The sequence below is a fragment of the Alligator sinensis genome, unplaced genomic scaffold (genome assembly GCF_000455745.1).
Source record: "Alligator sinensis unplaced genomic scaffold, ASM45574v1 scaffold1204_1, whole genome shotgun sequence".
In the NCBI taxonomy this organism is placed as follows: domain Eukaryota; kingdom Metazoa; phylum Chordata; order Crocodylia; family Alligatoridae; genus Alligator; species Alligator sinensis.
Window position 1 is genome coordinate 923,958 of NW_005842412.1, and position 22,684 is coordinate 946,641.

Genomic DNA, 22,684 nt, shown 5'->3' on the forward strand with positions numbered 1-22,684 from the left:
GTTGGCCTGCCACTGTGGGCTGGGGTTGGGGCAGCACCAGGCTCTTCCCAGTGGAGGGGGCTGAGCCAGGGCTGCACTCAGGACAGGCGTCAGCGGTGCTGGAAATGGGGCTATGGGGTGGGGGAGAGGAAGGGGGGAGCAGCCCCCTTCACTGGGAAGAGCCTGGCACTGCCCTAGCCCCAGCCTGCAGCAGCAGCCGCTCTCAACCCACGCACAGATCCAGGGGGCACGTGCCCCCCATGCCTCCCTCAGTGGTGTGCACAGCAGTGGGAGCCGCCCACCCCTCCCTGCACATGTTACCTCCCCCAATGAGCTGCTCACAGCTCCATCCTGTGCACTGCCCTGGCTGGGCCTGCCCCAGCCCCAGCCCCACTCCCACTCCCTCTCTCACCACGGACAGCCTCAACCCACGCACAGATCCAGGGGGCACGTGCCCCCCATGCCTCCCTCAGTGGTGTGCACAGCAGTGGGAGCCGCCCACCCCTCCCTGCACATGTTACCTCCCCCAATGAGCTGCTCACAGCTCCATCCTGTGCACTGCCCTGGCTGGGCCTGCCCCAGCCCCAGCCCCACTCCCACTCCCTCTCTCACCACGGACAGCCTCAACCTCTCCCCCGCCCCTTCCCCCCAACAGACTTACCAGGTGGACACTGCTCTCCAAGGTGCTGGGCTGCATATTGGTATTCAGATAGGTATCAGCCGATATGGCTTGTTAATAATCAGCCATCAGTATTGGCCCAAAAAATCTTTATCAGTACACCCCTAATATTATTATATATATATTATTAGCAGAGGAGTTAAGCTCCAGGTTGCAGGTCAGAATTACAGTCTCCACATAGAGACCTCTGGGGCTTACATTCAACTTCCCTCTGAGCAGTTTTGCTGTCCCTAAGTCCCCCATGCCCAGTCCCTGTGGCACACAAAGGCACCCTGCAGCTTGTCAGGGGTCCTTCAAAGAGGAATTGAATTACACAGAGGAAAACACTCAACTGTAAGATAATGAAGGTTTCTGCTACAGAGAGGTAAGCATGCACGGCTGGACATGTTCATTCAGAGGCTTGGATACCACTTGTTGCATTTTCATTCTGCAGAGGACTGGTAAATACGAGTAACCATCAATGACATCCATTCCCTACTGGGAGGCATCAAACCAATGGTGTTAACATGAGGGAACTGGCACATCTAGTAATATTCTCCAGCCAAACTTTATACACACCAGGCTCCCTGGATTCCCTTGCATGGGTCTTTGTGCAGCAGCAAGTAAAACTGTTTTCTGATTCTTTCCCAGAGGCCTATGGTAGAACAGGGGGCATTATGGGAAGGCAGTGGAAGGCTAACAGCATTAAGGCTGCATTCTTGCTGTCATATAGGCAGGCTACCAGATTGACTAAGACAGGCACTCAGGTTTAAGTATACACTTCTGGAAGGACCAGCCAGTACTGCAAAACTTGGGTTGGAAGGATTTTGCATGCAGGTAGACTGGGGCTAAGGGCAATGCCTAGTAAGAGCCATATGTTTCTGCAGTAGAGATGGGCTCTAATGGGCTGTGAAATGCTCTATATACCTTGAGCAGGGGTAATCTGTAACTACAACTTGCATTTTGATCCATTTTCTTTCCAAAAAAACCTTTAGGTTATCTGGAGGAGAATGTTACCCACTTCAGAAAGGAAATTCCCTTTCAGACCTTGTACAGTACAAGGTCATTCTGCACTGGCCTGGTCTAACTTCTTATGCTGACCGTATTATGCTTGGCTGTAAATTGGTTGGGACACCTCAAGTCAGGGGAGAGAGAGAGACAAAAGGCAACACTGCCCTTTGGAATGAGTACCGAGTAAAGGCCTGGTGAGACTGTCTTTCATATTGTGTACAACAGAGAATCAGACCAGCTGTGGCCATCCAAGAGTCCGGAGCACTTTTTGATTGGGCAGAAATGCTAAAATTAATAATTTTTATAACAGGGTTTGTCAGTAACATGGACAATAGCTCTATGGAACAGGTACTTGGAGAATTACTGTCCATCTCCTTTAAAAAGACTGATTTGAAAACCTATTAGCATATAGTGCATATAAACACACAGATTAAAAATGACCTAGAGAAGCAGTGAGGTTAAGGTGTCTTTTATTTAATGGTTATGCTGGTATAAAACCTGCACATGAGCTGACAGATCAGACTGAACAACACGTACCTGGGAACTCTCCGGGCTATAGACCTATCAGCCGTAAAGACTTCAGCTGTTCTTAGTCTACCTGTGTCAAGTCATGCAGTCATTCATAGATAACTGATATGAGAGACTGACTTCTCCATAGCTGCAAGGATCAACTGTATGAAGAAGGCGCCCCATATAAGCAGCAATAACACTACATACTATGCTAATCCTGGGATGCAGAACAAGTTATTTTGTATCTGCAGAGGATGCTTTGTTAAAAGAAAATGCTGGCTGGACTGACCATTTTTGTTTCAAGCGACTGCTCAGTATTCCCAGGGAATCATTTATAGCATCAGCATTTTAAAGGGAAAAACATTTATAAATGATGGGTGTGAGCAAGAGACTCCAACCGCTCAAAATTTCAACTCTTGTAAGACTCAGTGCATGCAGAATTTAATTCAGGTCCATTTGGGTTGAAATATTTTAATGAAATCTATGAGCATCTGGATGCATAATTCCAATACTGACGATAATACACACAGTCCTCCCTTGGTCTTCTGTGAAATTAAACCTCTGGGCTAAACTGAGGTGCAAAGATTGTGACTAGGGCCAGCATAATCCACTCCAACCAGGTACAGCTGTTTACAAGAGGGCTAAATTTGTCCCCTGCTGTATAGAAACAAGGGGGAAGGCTTATTAACAATTCTTGAGCCATGACATATACAGAGACTGCCCCTCAGTCCCAATCGAGACCCTGCCCTTCAGCAGTGCTAATGGATCTCACTGCTGTGATATGTGGCAGAGAGGGACAGAGGTGATCCTAAGGGAAAGGCAGTGTGAGACAACTAAGCCATCAGCATGCTGTCCTTGTTAGAGGATGAGCACAGAAAATTAATTACAGGCCCTTGGGATACCCCGAACCACATTACCAGCAGAAGTGGTTTCCTTTTCTTTTTCACTTTGGTGACAGATATTGTGTCTCAACCCTATGCAAACTCTCAGACACAGGTTGCTTGTCGATCTTCTTTGAGGACAGTGACCTGTCTAAAGCAGCAAAGCAACTGAGGCTGAACTGCAGCAAAGCACAGTTGATTTATGAGTCTCAGTTCAGGTGCTTATTCAACTGGAGATATTTGCTGTCGATCAACTAGACTGTAATGGCAGTTACAGCTAGGACTTTGCCCCTTCAAAGTACTGGCCACCTACCACACTGATATCCCCAGTAATATCCCCTATCACTAAAGAGGTGAATGGACATACAGAGATGTAAGTCCCTTTCTCAAAGCTACCTCATGCACCAGTGTCAGTGTTGCAATGTAAATAATCAGCCAGTGTATTAAGTTTTAATCAAATGAGCCACTTTTTCCCTGGACTTTTAAGTATCTTTTGCAACTACCTTCTGCCTATCCCTTGACACCCTTGTGTTACAAGAGGCAGGAGCCGAGCCATTGATGGCAGATGACTTCCAACCAATATCACATGCAGACACACACGATGGCACAGTAGGGCTGCCAATTACCTAAGGGACACTGGAGTCTTCCACCATGCAGGGCATTTCTAGAAAGACCCTGGCATGTAGGTTCAGCTGAGTTTCTCCCAGCCTCTTGCAGATTCCTGTGGCTTCTGGGTCCTGCTCCCACCCCAGGTCAACTGCAATATGCCTCCCATATGTGCTCTGCTAATCCCCAAGTCCCTTGAGCTCACCTTGGGTGGCCCCGGGGATGTCCAAGGGCCAGTATTACCTAATGCTGTGAGCGGTCTTTCCATGCCGCTTTGTCGCTGCCAGTTTTTCCATTCACTACCCAGTAGGTACATACCCTCTCCCCAGTGCCAGGCATGCTTCTGCTAGGCTGAAATGCCCTGCTTATTAGCATGGTTTAGATTCTCTCGTCTGACTGACTACACAGGAATTGATCTCCACGCACAGTCTCTTCACCCCCTGTGCCACCCTCTGCCCTCGTAATGGAAAGGATCTGCAAATTAGCCGTGCAGCTTGTCCAGCCCAAGAGGTGCCGTCGCTCTGCTTACAAATAGGAAAGTTTAAAACATGCGGCTTGACATTTAATACGGTGCTCTCCAATAACTCACTTATCTGCATGGGACCTGCTTGAGATCAGCTCCCGAAACACTAACAACGCAAACCCAGCAATGCCTATCAAGTGTTTTTACTATCTGTAGATACGCAAAGGCCAGAGTGGTCGGGAAAAAGGAACATTTCCAGCGCTGAGTGAAGCTACTCTGGGGTCAGCGATATAACACTAATTGATTTTAAACTCTCCTCTTCACCTGCTGGTTTGGGCAGGCAGCCAGCTCTCCCTCCCCTGCTCATTCCTTCTGGGAGGAATGCTGGTCACCGCAGACATTTGGATAGGTTACGTTTGGACCCTCACTACTATGCAGTGTATAATAAACACCCTGTTACAGAATTACAACACATCTTCAAAGCTACTCGGAGAGGTACCTGCCATCAGGTCCAGAAGGGCAGGGCAAACAAAACAGGACCCATTCCTTTCCTTTTGCCCAATTCTTCTTAAGAGGCAAAGTTTCCGCTGCCCACTGAAAAGACATAATTCATGCAGTGGCCTCTCTGAGCCGGCCCACATCAGCCCAGGATGCTCCCCTGAGCCACTGATGTCTTCGTTCCTCCTCTCGGACATCTCTCCAAATGCCACTGCCTGGTCTGACTCCCCCTGCTGACACTACAGGCGGATGCTTCTGACTTGCCCCAGTACGAGGAAGGCTGGAATCAGGGCCAATGAAGCTAAACCGCCAGCACAACTTGCCAAAAAATATGTAAAAGTGGCACATTTTTGGAAACCCTGTGACAGTGCCCAGCTCGAAAAAAAAATCTCTCTGCAATGGGATAACAATAATCTGCTACACATTCAGGGCAGCTTTCTCCTAAAGCTCTCAGTGTTACCTCCATTATAGAGATAGAGAAACTGAGTTTCCTGATGCTTACACGCAGTTTAATTAAAAACCAGCACTTGCATTTGCACAACAATAATATGTCCAATCTGTTAAGATATACATTATTCGCTACCCCAGCAGTGATCCACGTCTGTTATCCATCGAACATACCTATATGCGAGTTGAAGAACAGCTGAGGTCTAGTGTATCTATATTCTAAGCAAAGGGCTGGGAGTTAAAGAACTTTTGAGTACTGAAGCTAACAGGAGTTTGCCATTGACTTCAAAAGGGTCAGGATTTCACTCAGGTTTTCTAATCTCTGCTCCTGGCTAACAGGATCTTGAGCAAGGCACTGAATCACTATGAACTGTGGTTACTTCAGCTATAAAATGAGGGTAATAATGCTTACCCCTCTCCAAAAGCCCTATGGGATCTACAGATGAATTAGCACTATATAAATGCTAACCTGAATTATTATTACAGATCAGGTCACCTAACATGCAGGGGTCTTGAGGAGAAACCACCCTTCTACTGGAGTACAAGATTTCCCACCCGAATCCTTAGGCAACCTTGATACTTGTATTCTGTAAAGGTCGTACTGATAAGTCATGCCATAAAGGCTGATTCATGCTCTATTTGAAGGAAAGGAAGTAGTACACCCAGTAGTAAACAGTTAGAGCATCTTTACATGTGCTCCAGGGTGGGGGGGCTTTTAATTAGAGCGGCTCTCGGGAGCTGCTCTAATTAAAATGCCTGCAGCGTCTCAGGTATTCAGAGTCCTGCGTTTCACAATGGTGGTGGGGATGTGTTAACTAAAACTCATTCGACAAGCTTTAGTTAAAGTGCCCCCACCGCCATTTAAATGAGGGGACACTGAATACATGTGACGCCAATGCTGCTAAAGCGTTCTAATTAAAACGCGTTGGAGCAGGCGTCGTGCATGTGTATAGGTGCCCCTAATGTCTTATCTGCTGTCCTGCCTTGCTTCTAGTTTTTGGCTTGTACCAGGGGTTTTGCTGAATCTCAGGGGCTGAACATTTTAAGGCTACAGTATCTCCAAGTGAAGAATTCCCTCTGACATCTCCCAAGCAACAGCTCTGCTTAGACCACAATCATTACTGAAATACCACGGAGCTTTCCCTGTATGAGCTGGGCAACTGTCAGCTCTTAATTCAATTAAATTGGAAGCTCCAACAGACAGACGTGTGGATTGATCTGACAATCGATACTGAACACTGCTTGTAGTTTAGGTTCCTTCCAACCCCATGATGAGCTGAGTTACATCTTTCCTGTTCTTCCCTCTTTAAACAACGAACTGCTCCTTCCTTAGAGCTTAGGGCACTTCACTGTTTGATCACCATTGTGCCGAAAGAAACCATTTTGCATTGAAATACAATCTATCCATGATCACTATATGACTCCCATTACCTTAGCCGATATTACCACATCACATTATCACAATCTTTCATGCATTTATCCTCACAAAATCCCCATTTTGCAGGTGGGCAACTGAGAGAGACTGACTTGTTCATGGTGACATAGGAAGTCTGTGGCAGAGAAGGGATTTAACCTCCTCTTCGCTCATCATTCATAGAGGAGTACTCTAAGGAATGAACCTTGCTTGTCTTTGCACCTTGATTTACAAAAGATCTCTTCTATAATAATTCACCTCCACTGTATTTATATTCCAAGAAGGTACTGCCACTCAATTAGTGTTCGACTAGCTCATCAACAGACTTGACTGACAATGACAAATTCTATTTTTATGGACTCCCGTGTCTTCTTGCCCATATTTTCCCAGAACCTGTTGTCTTGAATTAATTAAATCCAGTTCAGTCTACTGCAACAGGTACTTGTTAAATTACTCTAGTCTATGCAAAATGAATACAAAAATAGGGTACAGGTCTTTAAAATAAATATCATACACAGGAACAAACCTGCCAAGAGAATAAGTTTCTAGTGCACTGAGAAATGGAGCCCAAGACTATTATTTTCTGCCTCTGTAACAGATTGACAGAGCCCTGAACTTCTCCATTTACCTACAGTGCGTTGTGCAGACAATGCTCTCTTCCCCAAGTTATTAAGTCTTAACCTTGACCTTAATCTTGATCTATTCCTTGGCTTTCTGACACACGCTGTCCTGTTGTATCTGAACTTCTTGCAAACCCTCACTAATGTAGTGCATAGCAGGGGGTTGGTTACCATCATCCCCATTTTATAGAAGGGAAAGGTAGGGAAAATGGGTGATTGGTCACATAGAAAAGATAGGGAAAATGATCATGCAGAAAAGTTATGGTTCTCCTATGCCCTGCACTTGGTGTAATCATACACCTGCCAATCCTGCCTCTATTTTTTTTACTTGTTTTGCAGAGGTATCAGTGGTCATATCAGGTGCAAAGACAGGGACTAATTAGGGCTGGGACAGAACACAGCCCTCCCCTTTCCCACTCCTGTTTCTGGACCGCAAGCTGTCCTCTCTCTCTTGAGGATGAGGATCACAGCCGAGGCTGGAAAGACTGTTCCCGCCCATTCAGTCAATGCCCACTCTGGCTACCATGACCTGCTGACATATATTTTCTCTGTCCCATGCTAAAAATACAAGGCGTATTTCATAAAAAACACTCTTAAGCAAATCCCCTTTTAAGAGAACAGCTCGATGCGACTCCTGGTCTGAAGATTTGATTTAAAAGGGTTTAGCACATGGAATGGAAAGAGCCCTTTCTGGACACAGAGAGCAGTTTATTTCTAAATGCAGGGACATACCAGATTTTGAATCTGACGGGGTTCACGGCTCCTCGCCGAAAGGAGCTGGCTGTGTTGATCTGTGTGTCTAGATGTACATTTTTTAAAAAAGGTATCACATCCTTCTGTTTGATGTGTTGTTGGGAACCGTTGCTAAGGAAAGCAGTGTACAATTACAGCCGCAGTGATGTCCACTCTAATAATATACTTTGCTATGCATAGTTCAGATGCAGACACCTCGCTGCTATAAAGAGCGTACAGATTTCAACAGAGGGATACTTTAACTTATGTTACATACAGAGTTCGCAGCATATCACTTTTTTAAAAAAACCCGTGGGCAGTGCAAGCCAGTGTTTAAAACTGTGACAGGCCAAATTCTCCCTTGGGAGACATCCTTTAAGTTGATTAATCAAGAACGTATTTATAGGAGAGACAAAGACAATGCACACACAGTCCCTGCAGTGTTTTTTCTATGAAACCTCCCCCTCAAATACTTGCTGGGCCCAGTTCAGAGGCAAAGCTAAGGATCCACCGCCTGGAGAGCATCTCTCAGCTCTGCCTTCTCTGCACCATGTTCACTCCTCCGGAGAAAATTTTAGTGGCTTCCCTTCCACTGGGACTCGGTGTTTCAGAGAAAGGAAGGGATCCTTATTACGAACAAGCAAGTTGGCCAGACTATTTTATTTAGTCAAATTATTTCTTCTGGGCCAGGCACTTCGAATGTTAACACACGGCTGCATTAGGAGGTCAACAGAGGACCACATCCATTCCTCTAGACCTAGTGTGACAAGATGTGGCTCAGACTTTAAAAAAAAGAATACTACAAAGCATAATCTTTAATTCTCCTTTTTCGGTGGGGGAGAAGGGAGGGGAGAAGAGAGAGATGCATACACACAGCGAAGGAGCAAATACATGGCAAATGCTAATCGTGTGATTCAATGCTCCAGTGGAAGGGGCTCAGAGCCCGTAGCGATGACGAGAGTGGAAGAACCTACACAGAACAGAATATGCTTTAAATAAAAAAAAAAAATCACACCTAGGTTGAGGTAACAGCAGCTCTTAGGGACCGGCAGTCTGGTTAAAAGAAGGAAGATGGTGAGGGCTTGGCCCAGGGCTGATCTCACAGGCTAAATCAGTTTGCAATGTAACCCATGTCTCCGTCATCTTTGCTACAGTTATGCAGGCACGTCGACCACATGTCCCAGAATCAGGATGGATAAAAAGCGACAACTTCTTAATTTAATTTAGATTTTTTTAATTTAAATCATATTTTTTTGTTGTTAAGATACTTTAAAAAAGACCCTACATAAAGATAGCTTTAATTTAAGATATATTAAAGATCAAAGATATCATCACGGAATAGGGATTGTAACTTCTGATTATCTACTATTTGAGCCAATATATTCATGTAACCTTTTTAGAAAAGTTTTATAAATAGGTCACAACAGGCCATGGACTATATTAGGGGCCCAATCTTATGGGGTTCCCAGAAGCTCCTCTATAGATTAATAAAGGTTAAAGAAAACCACCCTACCCAATAGGACTCAGGGCTCAGTCTAGAAGATCCCATTCAGCATCTCTGTGATGCTTGGTTTCGGTTCTCAAACTGTGGATTTGTGTCTCCAGAGATCACATCCTTGTTAACAGCAGTATACAGAGATGAGAGATAACAGGCCTGATTACCCACCCACCAGCCCTCTCGTCTCTCTGGTTTGTTCATACAGAGTCAAGCCCTTACCTCTCTCTAAATGTGCAAAGTTGCAGGAAGTTTAATGAATAAAGGACATCAAACAACAAGAATGCACTCTTTGTAGAAAACAATGATTAAATCGAGGCTTCCGGACCAGTGACCGAAATTGTGATTTAAACCATGATTTAAATTGAATTGATTTAAATCAAATCCACCCTGCCCAGAATGCACTGCTCCATGGATCTGACAGGCCTTGCCTCCCATATTGGATCCTGGTGTCTCTGCAGACCATGTGTCCATACTGCAGATGAGGGTGCATGCCATCTCTTCTACTTTGTGCCACTGTGGCCAGCAGACTCATGGCAATGCACCAAGACAACTATGCGCTGGGTGATTTTTTAATTTATCTGAAACCTCATTAAAGACAAAGAACAAAAATAGCACTGCACAGTCCAGAAGCAGCAGCATTTCCCCAAGACGGATCAGGCATCCATCACATTAATTTGCTTTAAATGTGCCACGTAAACACCCTTAAAGGTTTACTACATCATCTGGATTCAAGAGCAAGGGCTGCATTCACAGCCAGTACAGGGGCCCGGGAGAGGTAAATCTAGACCAGAGCCTTCCTGATACCATCAATCCCTTTACTGCAGACCAAGACAGCTGCTGCTGCCAGGTCTTTTGCACTTCAGACACTGGTTCATTTGCAGCCAGGGCTACTAAATCTGAATAGCTAAGTCAGCCACGGGAGACAACCCTTCAGAGGAGCTGTCTTGAGGGAGACATGATGGTATTCTTGTGACACCGAGCTGGAATGTGTTCTGGGTTTGACACGAGCCTTGCGAGAGACACTGGAAACTCAGGCTGTTCCTGAAGTGAAAGCAAAGCAGGTGCCCCTCCTACATGCAACGCTTGTTGACAGCTAAAAATAAGAGGTTTAAAAAGACAAAACTGCATTTGTTTGTCGAAGCAGCACCCCTAGTTCTGTGGGTGGGTCATCCCGCACCTGCTCTTCTCCCACAAGGAGTGGCCAAGGTTTAGGGCTGCAATCGATAGCTATTGACTCCATGGCGGGGTGGCTGGGTGGGTTAAACACTCTAATCTGTTATATCCTCTGCTAGAGCCTCGTTCATGGCTGGGGGCCGTGGGTCAGGACAGGATCACAACGTGTGGTCGTTTGCTCCATGCGGCTCCTTTAAAGCCGGAGCATCTGCTAAGCGGAGGTCCTGGGAGACCACTACGGGTGTTGCTGTTAGGGCCAGTGGCCGGCAGCATGCAGAGCAGAGGTGGAGCACCCTTGTGTAGTGACGCTGCAGCCTGGCCCTGTCTGGGCAGTGGGATGCTTCATGGCTGGAGACAGGTTAGTCTGCAAGGTGCTGCAGAAAAAACCCCACTCTGGCTCTGGATCTAGCATTTTAGAAGAAGTTCAATGAACAGCAAGCAGCAGGCAGTGAACTGGTGTTTCCTATGGGAAACAGTAGTATCCTACTGGCTGGAAAAGGTGGAGTTACAATTGGGTAAAATATTTCTTCCAAAATTTCTTTGACGGAAAAAACTGTAGATCTGGGTTGACCAAACAAAACCCCACAAAATAAAATAAAAAAGAATAAAATCACAGTTTCACACTGAATTTGCCAAGTTATATCAACTAAAAAAAATAAAATAAAAAAATTGGAGGGAGTCCAAGGCACTCTGTTTTGACACTTCATAAAGAAAATTTCACTTTTTTATTCCAATAATTTCAGCATTTACATAAAACATACTCAAATGTTATGTTAAAATTAAAACCTTGTAAAAAGAGACACATTTGAAGTTGAACAAAACTATTTCTTCAACCTGAAACATTTCCTTCAACTTTTTGCCTTCCAGAGGAAGTCAGCATTTTAGTTTAGGGTTGACCCAAATGTTTTCAGTTCCCTGGTACTGCAGACAGACAGATAAAACGCTTATTTGCTATAGATCTAGTCAGTGCTACTGAGCTATGCAGGCTCTATCTAGCATTCGCTCCATGTAAAGTGTCTGGGAACATTTACAGGTATATTTACTGTTGCAAATAATGCTCTAAGGCAAATCAGGTTAATTATTTGGTTGGGGGTGGGGGTAGAGGTAGTGCTGAGTACTGCCTAGCAACAAGAGAAAAGCGTTAGTGAGAAGGGTGTTATCTCCAAACCTCCTTATACACCTGCTGTAATGGCTTTGGGAAGCTCTATTCCAGCCTCATTGGTGTGTCATGTGCATCAGTGACCGAGTGCTTTGCAAGTCTTCAATACCCAATGATCAAATATTAAAATGCTACGGAGAGACAGCAATAAAGAGAAAGCCTGAAGTCTTTATTGTCAGATTCTCGCTTCCTAAAAGCTCAGCTCTTATCTATAAATACAGCCCCCCAGGAAACCTTTCTTCCCCGACCATACTTTTCCAATGAACATGTCCATGAAGCAAGGCAGTTGCGTGACTTGCTCAAGTTTCACCAGCATTCAAACTGCCTTTTCATCGCGCTCTCTGTCTGCCCATGCTACGTCCTTAAAAATCTCTAATCCGGGCAGGGGGAACGGGGGCTGGAGAAAATAACAGCAGCATTTCCATGACTTATATTACTAACAAGATAAGAACCTGCACGCACTTTACCTAACACTTCAAGTGCTATTTAGCCATGAAAACGAGCTCAGTACACCTTCAGCTGTGGCCATAAGAAACAAGAGAGACAGGACTTCCTGGAGCTAGCTGGTTGCTGTTTCATAGGTACAGTTTTTAAGAGGTAGTCCTGCTATATAATGACAAAGGGCCCTATCCTGCTGTTTGCTGCGCTCTGCTGAGGAGGTACTGGGCATTGCAGTCAGTAACTCAGCAAGCCGCAAGCATCCAATTCAAAGTCTGCTGAAATCAATGCAAAGGCTCCATACTGACTTCACTGGGTTTTCGATCAGGTCCTGACTCCTTAGCACTGCTGTCTATTTTAGAAGCCCTAAATACTTAGCATCGCCTTTCTGGCCCCCTCAAAATCACTACTTCTGACTGGGACGGTGATGGATAATGGAGACAATTTTACACGCAATACTTTGGGGTTGCTCTCACAGAAGCATCGCTGCTAACTGGATTAGAGAGCAACTGCTGCCTGAAGGATTCAGCCGGTCAGCAGTTTCCCGGCTGCAGAGAGGCAACACTACGTTTCTGCCTTTTCTTTTTGGAGTGGTAGCCCTCCCGCTGAACTCCGCTTCAGCACAGACCCTGGCTGAAAATAGCTGGTGCCGGCTCCGATTTCCTCTGGCTTTAACAGACGGCTGAGCAGCACAACACAAGACGGATATCCTCTCCTCGGCGCTGCGCCTTCCCTCGCAAGGTGTTCCAAACCGAGACCACGAAAACAGCCTCCAAACCCCGCCGCTAAAGGCAGGCTTCATGCCGAGGGGAGTGCAGACAATTCGATTTTCGACGTGTAAACATGACGAAGGCTGGAAAGGGCTGGTGGGAGAGGAGGTTTGCGCAGTCTTCCTACCAGTGGCCTGATTTTCAGAGGTTTTGGACACTTGCTTTTATTTTTTAAGTCAAAAGGAGCTGGAAATAGTCAGAGTCTTTGTGAGTCAGGCCTCCAGGTCTAAAGATCCCGCAGTTCTCAACCTTGTTGGACTCAAGGCACACGTCTATAACTTTTGTGCATAGTGGCACCCCGTTTCAAAAACTAATTCATTGCAGCCCTCGAAGTCTCTCCTACCACCCTGGCGGAGAATCACTGACTCAGAGTCAGCCTTACCCCTTCTGAATGGCTTGCAGGACAGTTTTCTACTGAGCATAAGCTACCATTGCTACTGAGGTGGCGGTGTGCATCCATAACCGAGATGATGTTAGTTGTTTCCAGGTCATCTCAAGTGCCCTATGCAGGTACTGTACATTTACTTGTTTCGGACCACAGTATTATTCCTGCGTGCAGGAAGAGAGCCTTGGCTGAATTCCTGCCTCAGAGTTGTTGCTGTTACGAACATAATAATGTTAGCACAGCTTTCTTCCCTCCAGCAAGAGAGGAAGGTCCTAATTCAAGTGTTATGAAAACACCAGGGGATTTGTGAAATCAAAGCTTTCAATATACTTGGCTAGAACCTGCGTGGTGGCCCCAAACTTGCTTTGTCTAGAGCTGCTGTGCAAGAAACCCGGCAGACCTCCTTTGGGCTTCAGTAGGACCAAGAGATCACCACTGGGTCCACATTCTTGGCTGGTGGAAACAGAATAGTGTAGGGTCACTCTTCAACAACTCTTCATGGTCACGTAGGGAACCTAGAGACATGACTGCTATTTTTTCCCCCAATCTGTTTATGTCCCTCCTTCAATTTGGCTGTAGGTCCCATGTATTCCTGTGCATAGTTCCACACCAACTTTCTACATATGGCTCTATCCAGGGGACCAGATAATCTCTTTGGGTCCAGGATTTTTCCTATTCCATAGGATTTGCAGAAATAAACTCTCCCATCAAGGAAAAATCTCTATACATTCAACTCAGGGGCGCTGCTGGGATTTTTTCCCATCCATGTTAAGTGTCCCTTGCTGGTGGAGCATTTAAATATGACCAAGCTTTCAACTGTACTACAAGGTCTTAGAAGAGAATGAATGGGATTCAGTTTTTGATTTACTGAACAATAACTCATTGATACATGCTGCGAAGTCCACACAGATCACACTGAGAAGATGGTGTTATAGGTTTCCTTCAGGGTCATGTGGGTTCTAGCAGTTACTTTATCAGACAGAAGAGTCTGCCAATATATCTGGCTATAGCTGACACATGATGGTGAGTTAGTTCTGGGTCTTGGGAGGGGAGGTACTGTCAGTCTGATTCAAGTTCAATGGGGTGGATTTTTTAAAACCTCTGGCCATGAACAGTGGGGATTTGTAAGCTTAGGTTAATCCTGGATGTGGCTACTAGACATGGCTGAAAAGCTTACTGAAAAAAGCCATTACTCTGCTTTTTTGTCAAGAGTCATTCCACCTTTCTGTGCCTCGATGCCCTGCTGTAAATGGAGGGGACAATACCGGCTTCTTTCTCGCTTCTGAATACAGGCAGTAACCTATTTGGACCAAGACTTGGCCCAAATCTAAGAGGAGGCCCTAGGCACTATTCATAGTCCTAGTGGTCAACCAGACCCTCCTATACTCCCTAGAATTACTTCCTTAAATTCTTGCCCGTGAAAGCCAGAGCTTTCATGCCATGGGCCCTACAAGATCCACCACCTAAGCAGGAAGGAGATAAGACAACAGATTCATCTCTCCTTATCTTTACCCCTGGCAGCAGAAACAAGAGTGGTAGTTAGCTCCAAAAACTCATCTAAGTAAAACTTCACACGAGTCTCAGACACTGGATGAAAGCAAACATAATTACAGGACCACAAAATAAGCAGACTCCAGTTATCACGACTCTTGAGGTCTCTGCTCTACTCTGCTCATGGGAAGCATCATTATGAAGCCAGATTACTGCAGTGACTAGCATTGGCAATGACATGATGCACAGCTTCTAGTCTATATACTCTGTGCCTCGGTTCCTTTAGCATTCAAATAAAGGCAAGAATGATAATTTTGCTGATAACCCGCCTATAATTTATTTAAAGATTTATTTAAAGCATGTTCATATCCTTGATTAATGTTTGACACTGTGTAAGTGCAGAGTGCTACCTCAGCCAGCGAGCATTGCTGTCAGCTAGGAAACAAACTCCTTGGATATCACTTGGGAACTGTGGATTTGATGTCCATATTGGAACAAGTGCATTCTGGGGAGAAAAAAACCCACCTGATTTATCACCAACTTGACTAGCTGGAGGCATTAACATTAAACTCTCTCAGGTTCCCTCTCACACAGAGACCTGTGCATCACGGAGCTGCTCTTAGCCAGGATTCTCCTATCTGTCTGCCATCTCGTTGACCCAAAGCTGCAAAATAAAGCCTTCTTTTCATTGCAAACCCACTGGAAAGCAAGACCTGGAGCTTTGTGTAATGGAATTTCTCTGTCACCGCTGTCAAGATTTCCCCCATCTGTTAGCACCATCAGGAGGCAAAGTCTATGCTTTCTTGCACACAGCAGGGTCTTACAGGTTAGCTCCAGTCTGTTTACCACGTTACTACAACAGACATTTAATAATGCAGAACACAATGGATATACAGGGCTAAAAATCTGAAGGGGATCTGCTAGTCCCTGCAATTAACTCTAATGTTGGATCTGCCAGGAGAAGATAGACAATTTATTAAACTGATATTTTTACCTTGTCCTTAACATGATTTACAGATCTGCAAGTGCTTCACATATCAATTAGTAAAAGCCTTGCTAAATCATAAAGAGGCATTAAGAATGATCACCCTCATTTTGCACTCTCAACATACTTTTTCACATTAAAGTATAGACAGTCAAAAAGCCTGAGGCTAAATCAATTCAATCTTCACAGGTTAGTTTAAGCTGCATAGATTGAACCAATAAGCCACTGAACAGGCATTCATTTTTGATTCCTGAAATGAATGCAGGGGCTCAGGGCAGAAGTCAGGGGGCACTAGAGCATGCCTCTCTGCTTGATTGGAGCAGACAGCATAGGCCACAGCTAGCCTGTCCATCCTAGTGGGGCATTTGCAGGGGAGGTGCAAAGCATCCTGGGATGTTGGGGGACTGAGAGTTAACTTGAATCTGAAGGGGATTTGGGACAGTTCAATAAACCTTTTTAACCTAAATCAGTTAAGTCTGATTCTGCATCCATCCAGTTTTATCTTAAACCAGTTTTGGCCATTTTGAAAGAGGTTTATGTGCACTGAACTTCTGTTGTGTTGCAAATTTGACCCTGTTTCTGGTCACTTATACTGGTTTATCTGTAATTTCTGTCCCTAGCCATTAAGTCAGTGCAGTCAAGAAACTGGAGTGCAGAGAGATTAAGTGATCTACCCAAGGTCACAGAATGAACTGGTAGCAGAGCAACAACTGCACTCAGAGAGAGGGAAAAAAAAAGCCAGAAGAGCTCACCACCACCAACATCGACAGTAATCGCCAATCAACCGGGCGGCAGCAAACACCCACCCATCCCCTACTCTTATGATATAGCAGTTATCATAGCAGCTGTAGTTAATGAAAGAAACCCCTCCCCCATATATTTGTAACATGTTGGGATGGGAAAGGAAAGGAACGGGAGGGGAGGATTCACGCAGCCTGTCTTTGGGATTGGGACGGGGTCTTTGGGATCGCGTACTGATGGAGAGAGACCAGACCAAACGAGCATAGGCAGGTACAAGTGACAAGGATTTTGGGGTGATCATGACCGTGCCCAGGGGAGACTCCCAGCGAGAGTCCAGGGGCAGGGACTGGGGAGCCTGGGTGGTTTACATGTGCCTCCTGCTGTAATACATTAGGAAAGACATTCAAGGGGGTAAATTGGTATTTGACTCCCCCTACTGAAATCTGTGGCATATGACACACGGGGATTTAACTCGCTCAAAAGCGCCGTTTGTGCAAACACAAATGCCGTGTCATGCAAACAAAAATGTACCACACCAAAAAAAAGCTGCATTAAAATTTTTGGGTGGTCTACATTAATGCCCGTGTTGTCTACACACGCCTACAGAGTCTTTTGAAGAGGCCGAAGCATTCTAGCTGACAATGCCATGGCAGCAGCAGCTGTAGGACTGCACGCTCAATCTTTAACCAGTTCTTCTCTCACCTGGTTTTGCAGCTACACCAAGCCTCTCACAACATTGAGGATGGTCAGAGAATCTGCACAGTTCCCTCCCCAACATGCTGCAAATGAGAGTGCCAGCAGTTGCACCAGAAAGGCATCAAAGGCAGGCATCTGGCAAGAGAGAAGTATCATTTCAGCATTTCACCCACAGTGGATTCAAGAGGACAGACAACTGCTGGTAGCCCAAAACCTGACTCAGCCCTAAGCACGGTGCACATAGTCAGGTGCAGATCTGGAGATAAGCAAACCAAAGCACTGAAGTCAGGCAACAGCAGCCACGGAAAAGCAGGTAGTACAAAGAAGCAACATTTGGCATGTGTGTTTTGCACAGCTGGAAACAAAATGGAAATCAGGGCTGTTCCTATATAACCTCCACCAAAATTTTCTGGAGGTGAGCAAACAGCCATATGCACCTCTTTAAACAGTACAAAGGAAAGTTACAGATTTTCAAGGAACATTATTTTTGCATGCTATGGACAATGACCACATAGCAGATGTTTTCCATATGACCCTCATCCTCCTTATTTTCACTGAGTACCAACTTGTCCCTGGCTGCCCTCTTGTTCCCAGGGTGATGCTATCTTACAGAATCATACAAAATGAGGGTTGGAAGGGACTTCAGAAGGTCACAGCTAGTCCAACCCTTGCTCAAAGCAGGACCAGCCCCAACTAGATCATCCCAGCCAAGGCTTTGTCCAGCCGGGTCTTAAAAACCTCCAAGGAGGGAGATTGCACCACCTCTCTGGGTAACCTGTTCCAGTGTTTTACTACCCTCCTAGAGAGAGAGTTTTTCCTAATATTCAGCCTAAACTTCCCTTGCTGCAATGTGAGACCGGTGCTCCTTGCTTTGTTATCTGCCACTACTGAGAATAGTCCAGCTCCATCCTCTTTCGAATGCCCCTTCAGGTAATTAAAGGCTGCTATTAAATCACCTCTCAGTCTTCTCTTCTCTAGACTAAATAAGCTCAGTTCCTCAGCTTTTCCTCACAAGTCATGCCTCTCAGCCCCTGAACCATTTTTGCTGCCATTCGCTGGGCTCTCTCCAATTTGTCCACATCCTTTCTGCAGTGGAGGGCCCACAACTGGACACAGTACTCCAGATGTGGACTCACCAGGGCTGAATAGAGGGGAATGGTCACTTCCTCTGATCTACTGGCAATGCTCCTACTAATGCAGCCCAGGATGCCATTAGCTTTCTTCACAACAAGGGCACACTCTTGGCTCATATTCAACTTGTTGTCCACTGTAACCCCCAGGTCCTTTTCTGAAGAGCTCTGTTTCAATGGGAGTGAGACTGTTATGCCTCTGTTTCAATGGAAGTGACCCTGGGAAGAGGCACGTCATCCGTGACCATACACGAGATGCTTAACTGACTTGGAGCAGACAGAAGACGGGTCACTGAGATAACACATACCTCCTTAGGTCTAGAGAGGCTGTCACGCTGCCAGTGCAGTAGGTTGTCTGTCTCAGCAGATGCCCCAGTTAGGCCACCTCCTGTCTTTCAGGCGGGCTCTGGAAAGCCTTCATGCTCTGGGGCATCGCATAACTCCAAAGCCCTCTCAGCTCTCCCAGAGAGACTTCCTATGTGCTCTGGTCCTACCAAGTCCAAGGTCGCTCTGAACACTGCTTTTATTTCCATATAGCAATCACCAACCAGACATAGGGTGACAGGCTTTTGGGAGGAGGGCTTGTGCGTGACGTTCCAAGCCACTGCAACAGCCAGATTGCACTTCTTTTTACAAAGGTCTCTCTCCCCTGGAGCAGGAACTGGCCATAGGTGCTTCTGCATCGCAAATCTTAGGACATCAATGGGGCTGCCTGCACATCAGTGTTACCAGGGTCTGCTGCAATTTGTGCATCATGAATACTGCCTCTCTGCCATTAGCCTGCTCTTACCAAGGGATGGACAGAGAAAGATATTTTCCTACATGTGGGTGATTGGGATGACGTGGCTCATACTTGGTACCAGTGGCATGCTCTATAATATAGTCGGCTCCTTTATACAGCACTTAGAGGCTATGCTGATTCCCTATCAGCGGCCAACTGCCAGGTGCCATGTTGTGGACTGGTGGTCATTTGGGCTCTGTGTGGTACTGCTAAGCCTGGCAATGCATTATGCGCCTTCTTCAGGAAGTTGATTACTGCATTCTTTCTATTATGTCGACCATTGTTTCCTAAAAACAAGAATAAAAATCGCACCTGACTTCCAGGCAAAGTTGATTTATAATCAGCAGTCACGCTATATTTGTGCCTTAATGGCTTTTTGGTTGATCCTCACAGAAAAACTGGCTTTTATTCAGGGTAAATGTTGTTTTTCCCCTAACTGAATCTGAACATGTGGGGTGGAGCTACAGGCAGGGCCAGCTGATAATGAGAGGAATATGATATACTTCTGTAGTGCTAGTGCCAAGTCTAGTGCACCTGGTTATGGAGGATGCTTGTTGCTTCTGAAGGAGTCCTTTGGTGATAGTCAGGCACGGTACAACCAGAGCGCATGGAGGAGGCTGCCGCATCGTGCTGTCTGCCATACTGCACCCCCTGTCCTATACCAGGACTTCAAGGTGGAGAGCAATCTACTCTGTTTGGCCATCTCCTGCATATTCAAAAGGCTGACAGCACTGTGTGGTTCATCACAGGCACAGCACAAATATTCAGTCTCCCGCTGCTGATGCCAAAGCTGATCCAGAGGGCACTTCCCCATGAAACCAGTGGCCTGACTACTAGGTTAGATATTCAGAGTGAGGGGAAGGAACCATCCAACCATCCAGTCAATCAGTTGACAGATCTCACACTGGAAAAGCTATTTTGAAAAGCCCTGATACAGCCTTAGATGGGAAACAAGAGAGGCCTTGCCCCTTGCATCATTTTCCCGAAGCATACATCAGCCGAGTACTGGAATTTTAGCTGTTGTGGTTCAGAGGAATAAGCCCTTGAGTGGGCCTGAGCTTGGCACTACCTGGCCAATTTTAGTTACTATTAACCTTGACTGCAGGTAACTTCTGAGTTAAAAATTGTCCCATGTCCCACAAACCAGTCAGTCTCCCTGAAAAGCTGCAAGATAAACTGAGCCCGATAGTGCAACTGATGATCACAATCCAAGTCTGGTGGAGAGGTGGAAGGAGGCAGCTCCATGCACTGCTCCGTGATCCGACTGATCAAGTCAGGAATGATGCTACGGGCTTTGGATGCAGCCTTGTCTGGTCTGCCATGGACAAACAAAATGTCAGGGGTGGCCGATGCCCTGGGTCGGCAGAGGATAGATAAGGTAAGCTGAAGGGGGCAGGCAGGGCTTTGGTGTATGAGATACCCCCCCCCTCCACAAAGCAAACAAATACATTAACTGCGAGATCAGCTGCAGAACTGCACGATAAGCCAGGCCAGCCATCCGAGTCTGGGCTCTCAATCAGCATGCAGCTGGATGCTTAGGGGACATGGACATTTTCCTGGTTATAGATCATTCTTATGGGCGACTGCCATGGTTGTCAGTTCATTTTTTAATTGACTTTGCCTTTTATCGTGTTTTGGGGTATGGTGCACAAATGCCCGTGCTGCATGTACTGATAAATAAGTCACCCATAATCATCAACAACCTGCAAACACACAAATCATTGCCGTCTGGGTTGTAAGTGCAGCTGTTTCAGCTGCAAGCTGTGCAAGTTGATGCCAGCAACTACAGTCCAGCAGCAAATCGCCTGGCTAAACTGCACAGAAGGGTCTTACAACAGGTCCCATTTTAACCATTTTCTTTGATGTCTTTAGTGATCAAAGCTAAAGGGCACCATTCTGAACCTGGGCTCCAGCCGAACCACCTAGGAGCAGTGAGGTTTATCCCTGGAAAATGACCGTCTGCATCCCTTTGAAAATAGGGCTGTCAGCTCAAGTGCCCCACTGACCTTGTAGAAAAGCACTAGACAGAGACACTAGAGATCTGGATTCGGTTCACACCTCTGGGAACGACGCTCCTGCGCAACCTTCACTGAATCCCTCAGTTCTCATCCTGTACAAACTGTGATAATAATCCTTTCCTCCTCCACCTGGGCCCATTTTGTCTTTTTACATGTTAAGATGCGTGTCCCAGAGGATGATCAGGCCTAGCACCAGGCACAATACACCAACCAGACTGCTCAAAAAAGACTGTGGGTGCGCCTCAGATACGAATAATCTCAGCCCACGCGAGGAGCGATACCTCTGTCGCTGCTGCCCTGAGGACCCAAATAATTTAGCTCTTTGGGGGTTAAACCGAGGTGGACTACGCCTGTGCAACGAGCACTTGTTAAACAGAGCTTTTAAAATAGAAAGAGAAGATGGGGATGGAGACTAACCAGACAGTGCCTATAATATTATATTGGTCTGTTGTAACCAAGGAACGCCTGCATAAACAAAACACAAAAACCGTGGCCCTCTCCCCGTGTACACGTTTATTTTCTATAATTAATTGGGCAAGAATGGAGCTTGGGCAAAGCTCAGCTATGGTCAGAATTCATGGACTTCTTTCTAGTAATTACACGCCGGGAGCAGCTGCAAATATCTAATTACCTGCAACATGTTGAGGAGCAAACTTCGGAACTTGGTCCCTTCCACCATGAAGAGCGCCATTTTGTCGCACAGCTTGGCTGCTGTGGAGGCAAAGCTACGGTCCGTGACTGCTTTCTGGTAAATGGTCTTGACAATCTCGCCCAGCATCTCCTCTGAGTTAGTGGAGTTCTGGGCCTCCTCCATGAAGGTGGTGAGCTTCGAGTCCACGTCGCTGCTGTTGTTCCTCATGCTGTTGAGGATTTCAATTAATTTGTCCATTTTGTTCTTTTCGGGGTTGGTCGTCTCCACCGTGACTTCGTCCTGGTCCGCGAAAAGGGAAAGACAAGGCGTCTGTTACACAAGAAAAAACAGATAGATCAGCCCTTGTTCTTCCATACACAATGAAGGGGATGGGGGTGAATTTTGGGAGTCATATAGTTAGGCCTAGAAACATTAAGCATATTCTAGTGGTCAAAGACCAAGGCAGGGAGCCAGGAACTTGTGAATATTAGTTATAGCTTGGCTGTAGGCATCCTAGCTCTGGAAATACCTGGATCCCGCTGGGCACATACCGGTACTAGTACCAGTCATTCCCATCAGAGCCTTCGTCTCTGTGGTAGTAAGAAACACCAGTGGTTTCTGCAGTACTTTCACCAGCAGGTGACCCTGAGTCTTCAAGCACTGAGAACTAACAATGCTCTTGGGAGCCAGCACTGCTAAGGAGGGAGGGACACATGTCCCTCTGCTGCTTTCATGAAGCAAGGGACTCAGCCAGATCTTGTCACACCTCTTATCTTCTCTCTATACTCCTACTTAATACTTTTTATTCACCTTCTCTCCTCTTTCCCCTTTCTTATTAGTTGCAGCAGGTTAGTCCCAGGAGATGCTGATCCTTTCTCTGCCTCGCAGGACTCCCGGGGTATGTCTACACAGCTCACCTGTTCTCCCCAGCCATTCACAGCTAGGTCAGCAACTAGAAACAGAAGAGCG

At 46.1% G+C, this 22,684-nt stretch overlaps 1 protein-coding gene across 5 annotated transcripts in view; it reads right to left on the reverse strand.

Annotated features, from left to right (window-relative positions):
* The window catches only part of CTIF (cap binding complex dependent translation initiation factor), a 325,604-nt gene that overhangs the window by 74,101 nt on the left and 228,819 nt on the right, over window positions 1-22,684 (reverse strand). For 3 of the 5 annotated variants that reach the window (XM_025211551.1, XM_025211550.1, XM_014522921.2), the window contains one exon: window positions 21,716-22,045. In XM_025211551.1, the coding sequence (XP_025067336.1) occupies window positions 21,716-22,045 (330 nt within the window). Of the gene's footprint in view, window positions 1-21,588; window positions 22,046-22,684 lie in introns of those variants that run through there. The other 2 variants (XM_025211549.1, XM_025211552.1) reach the window with 2 other exon arrangements.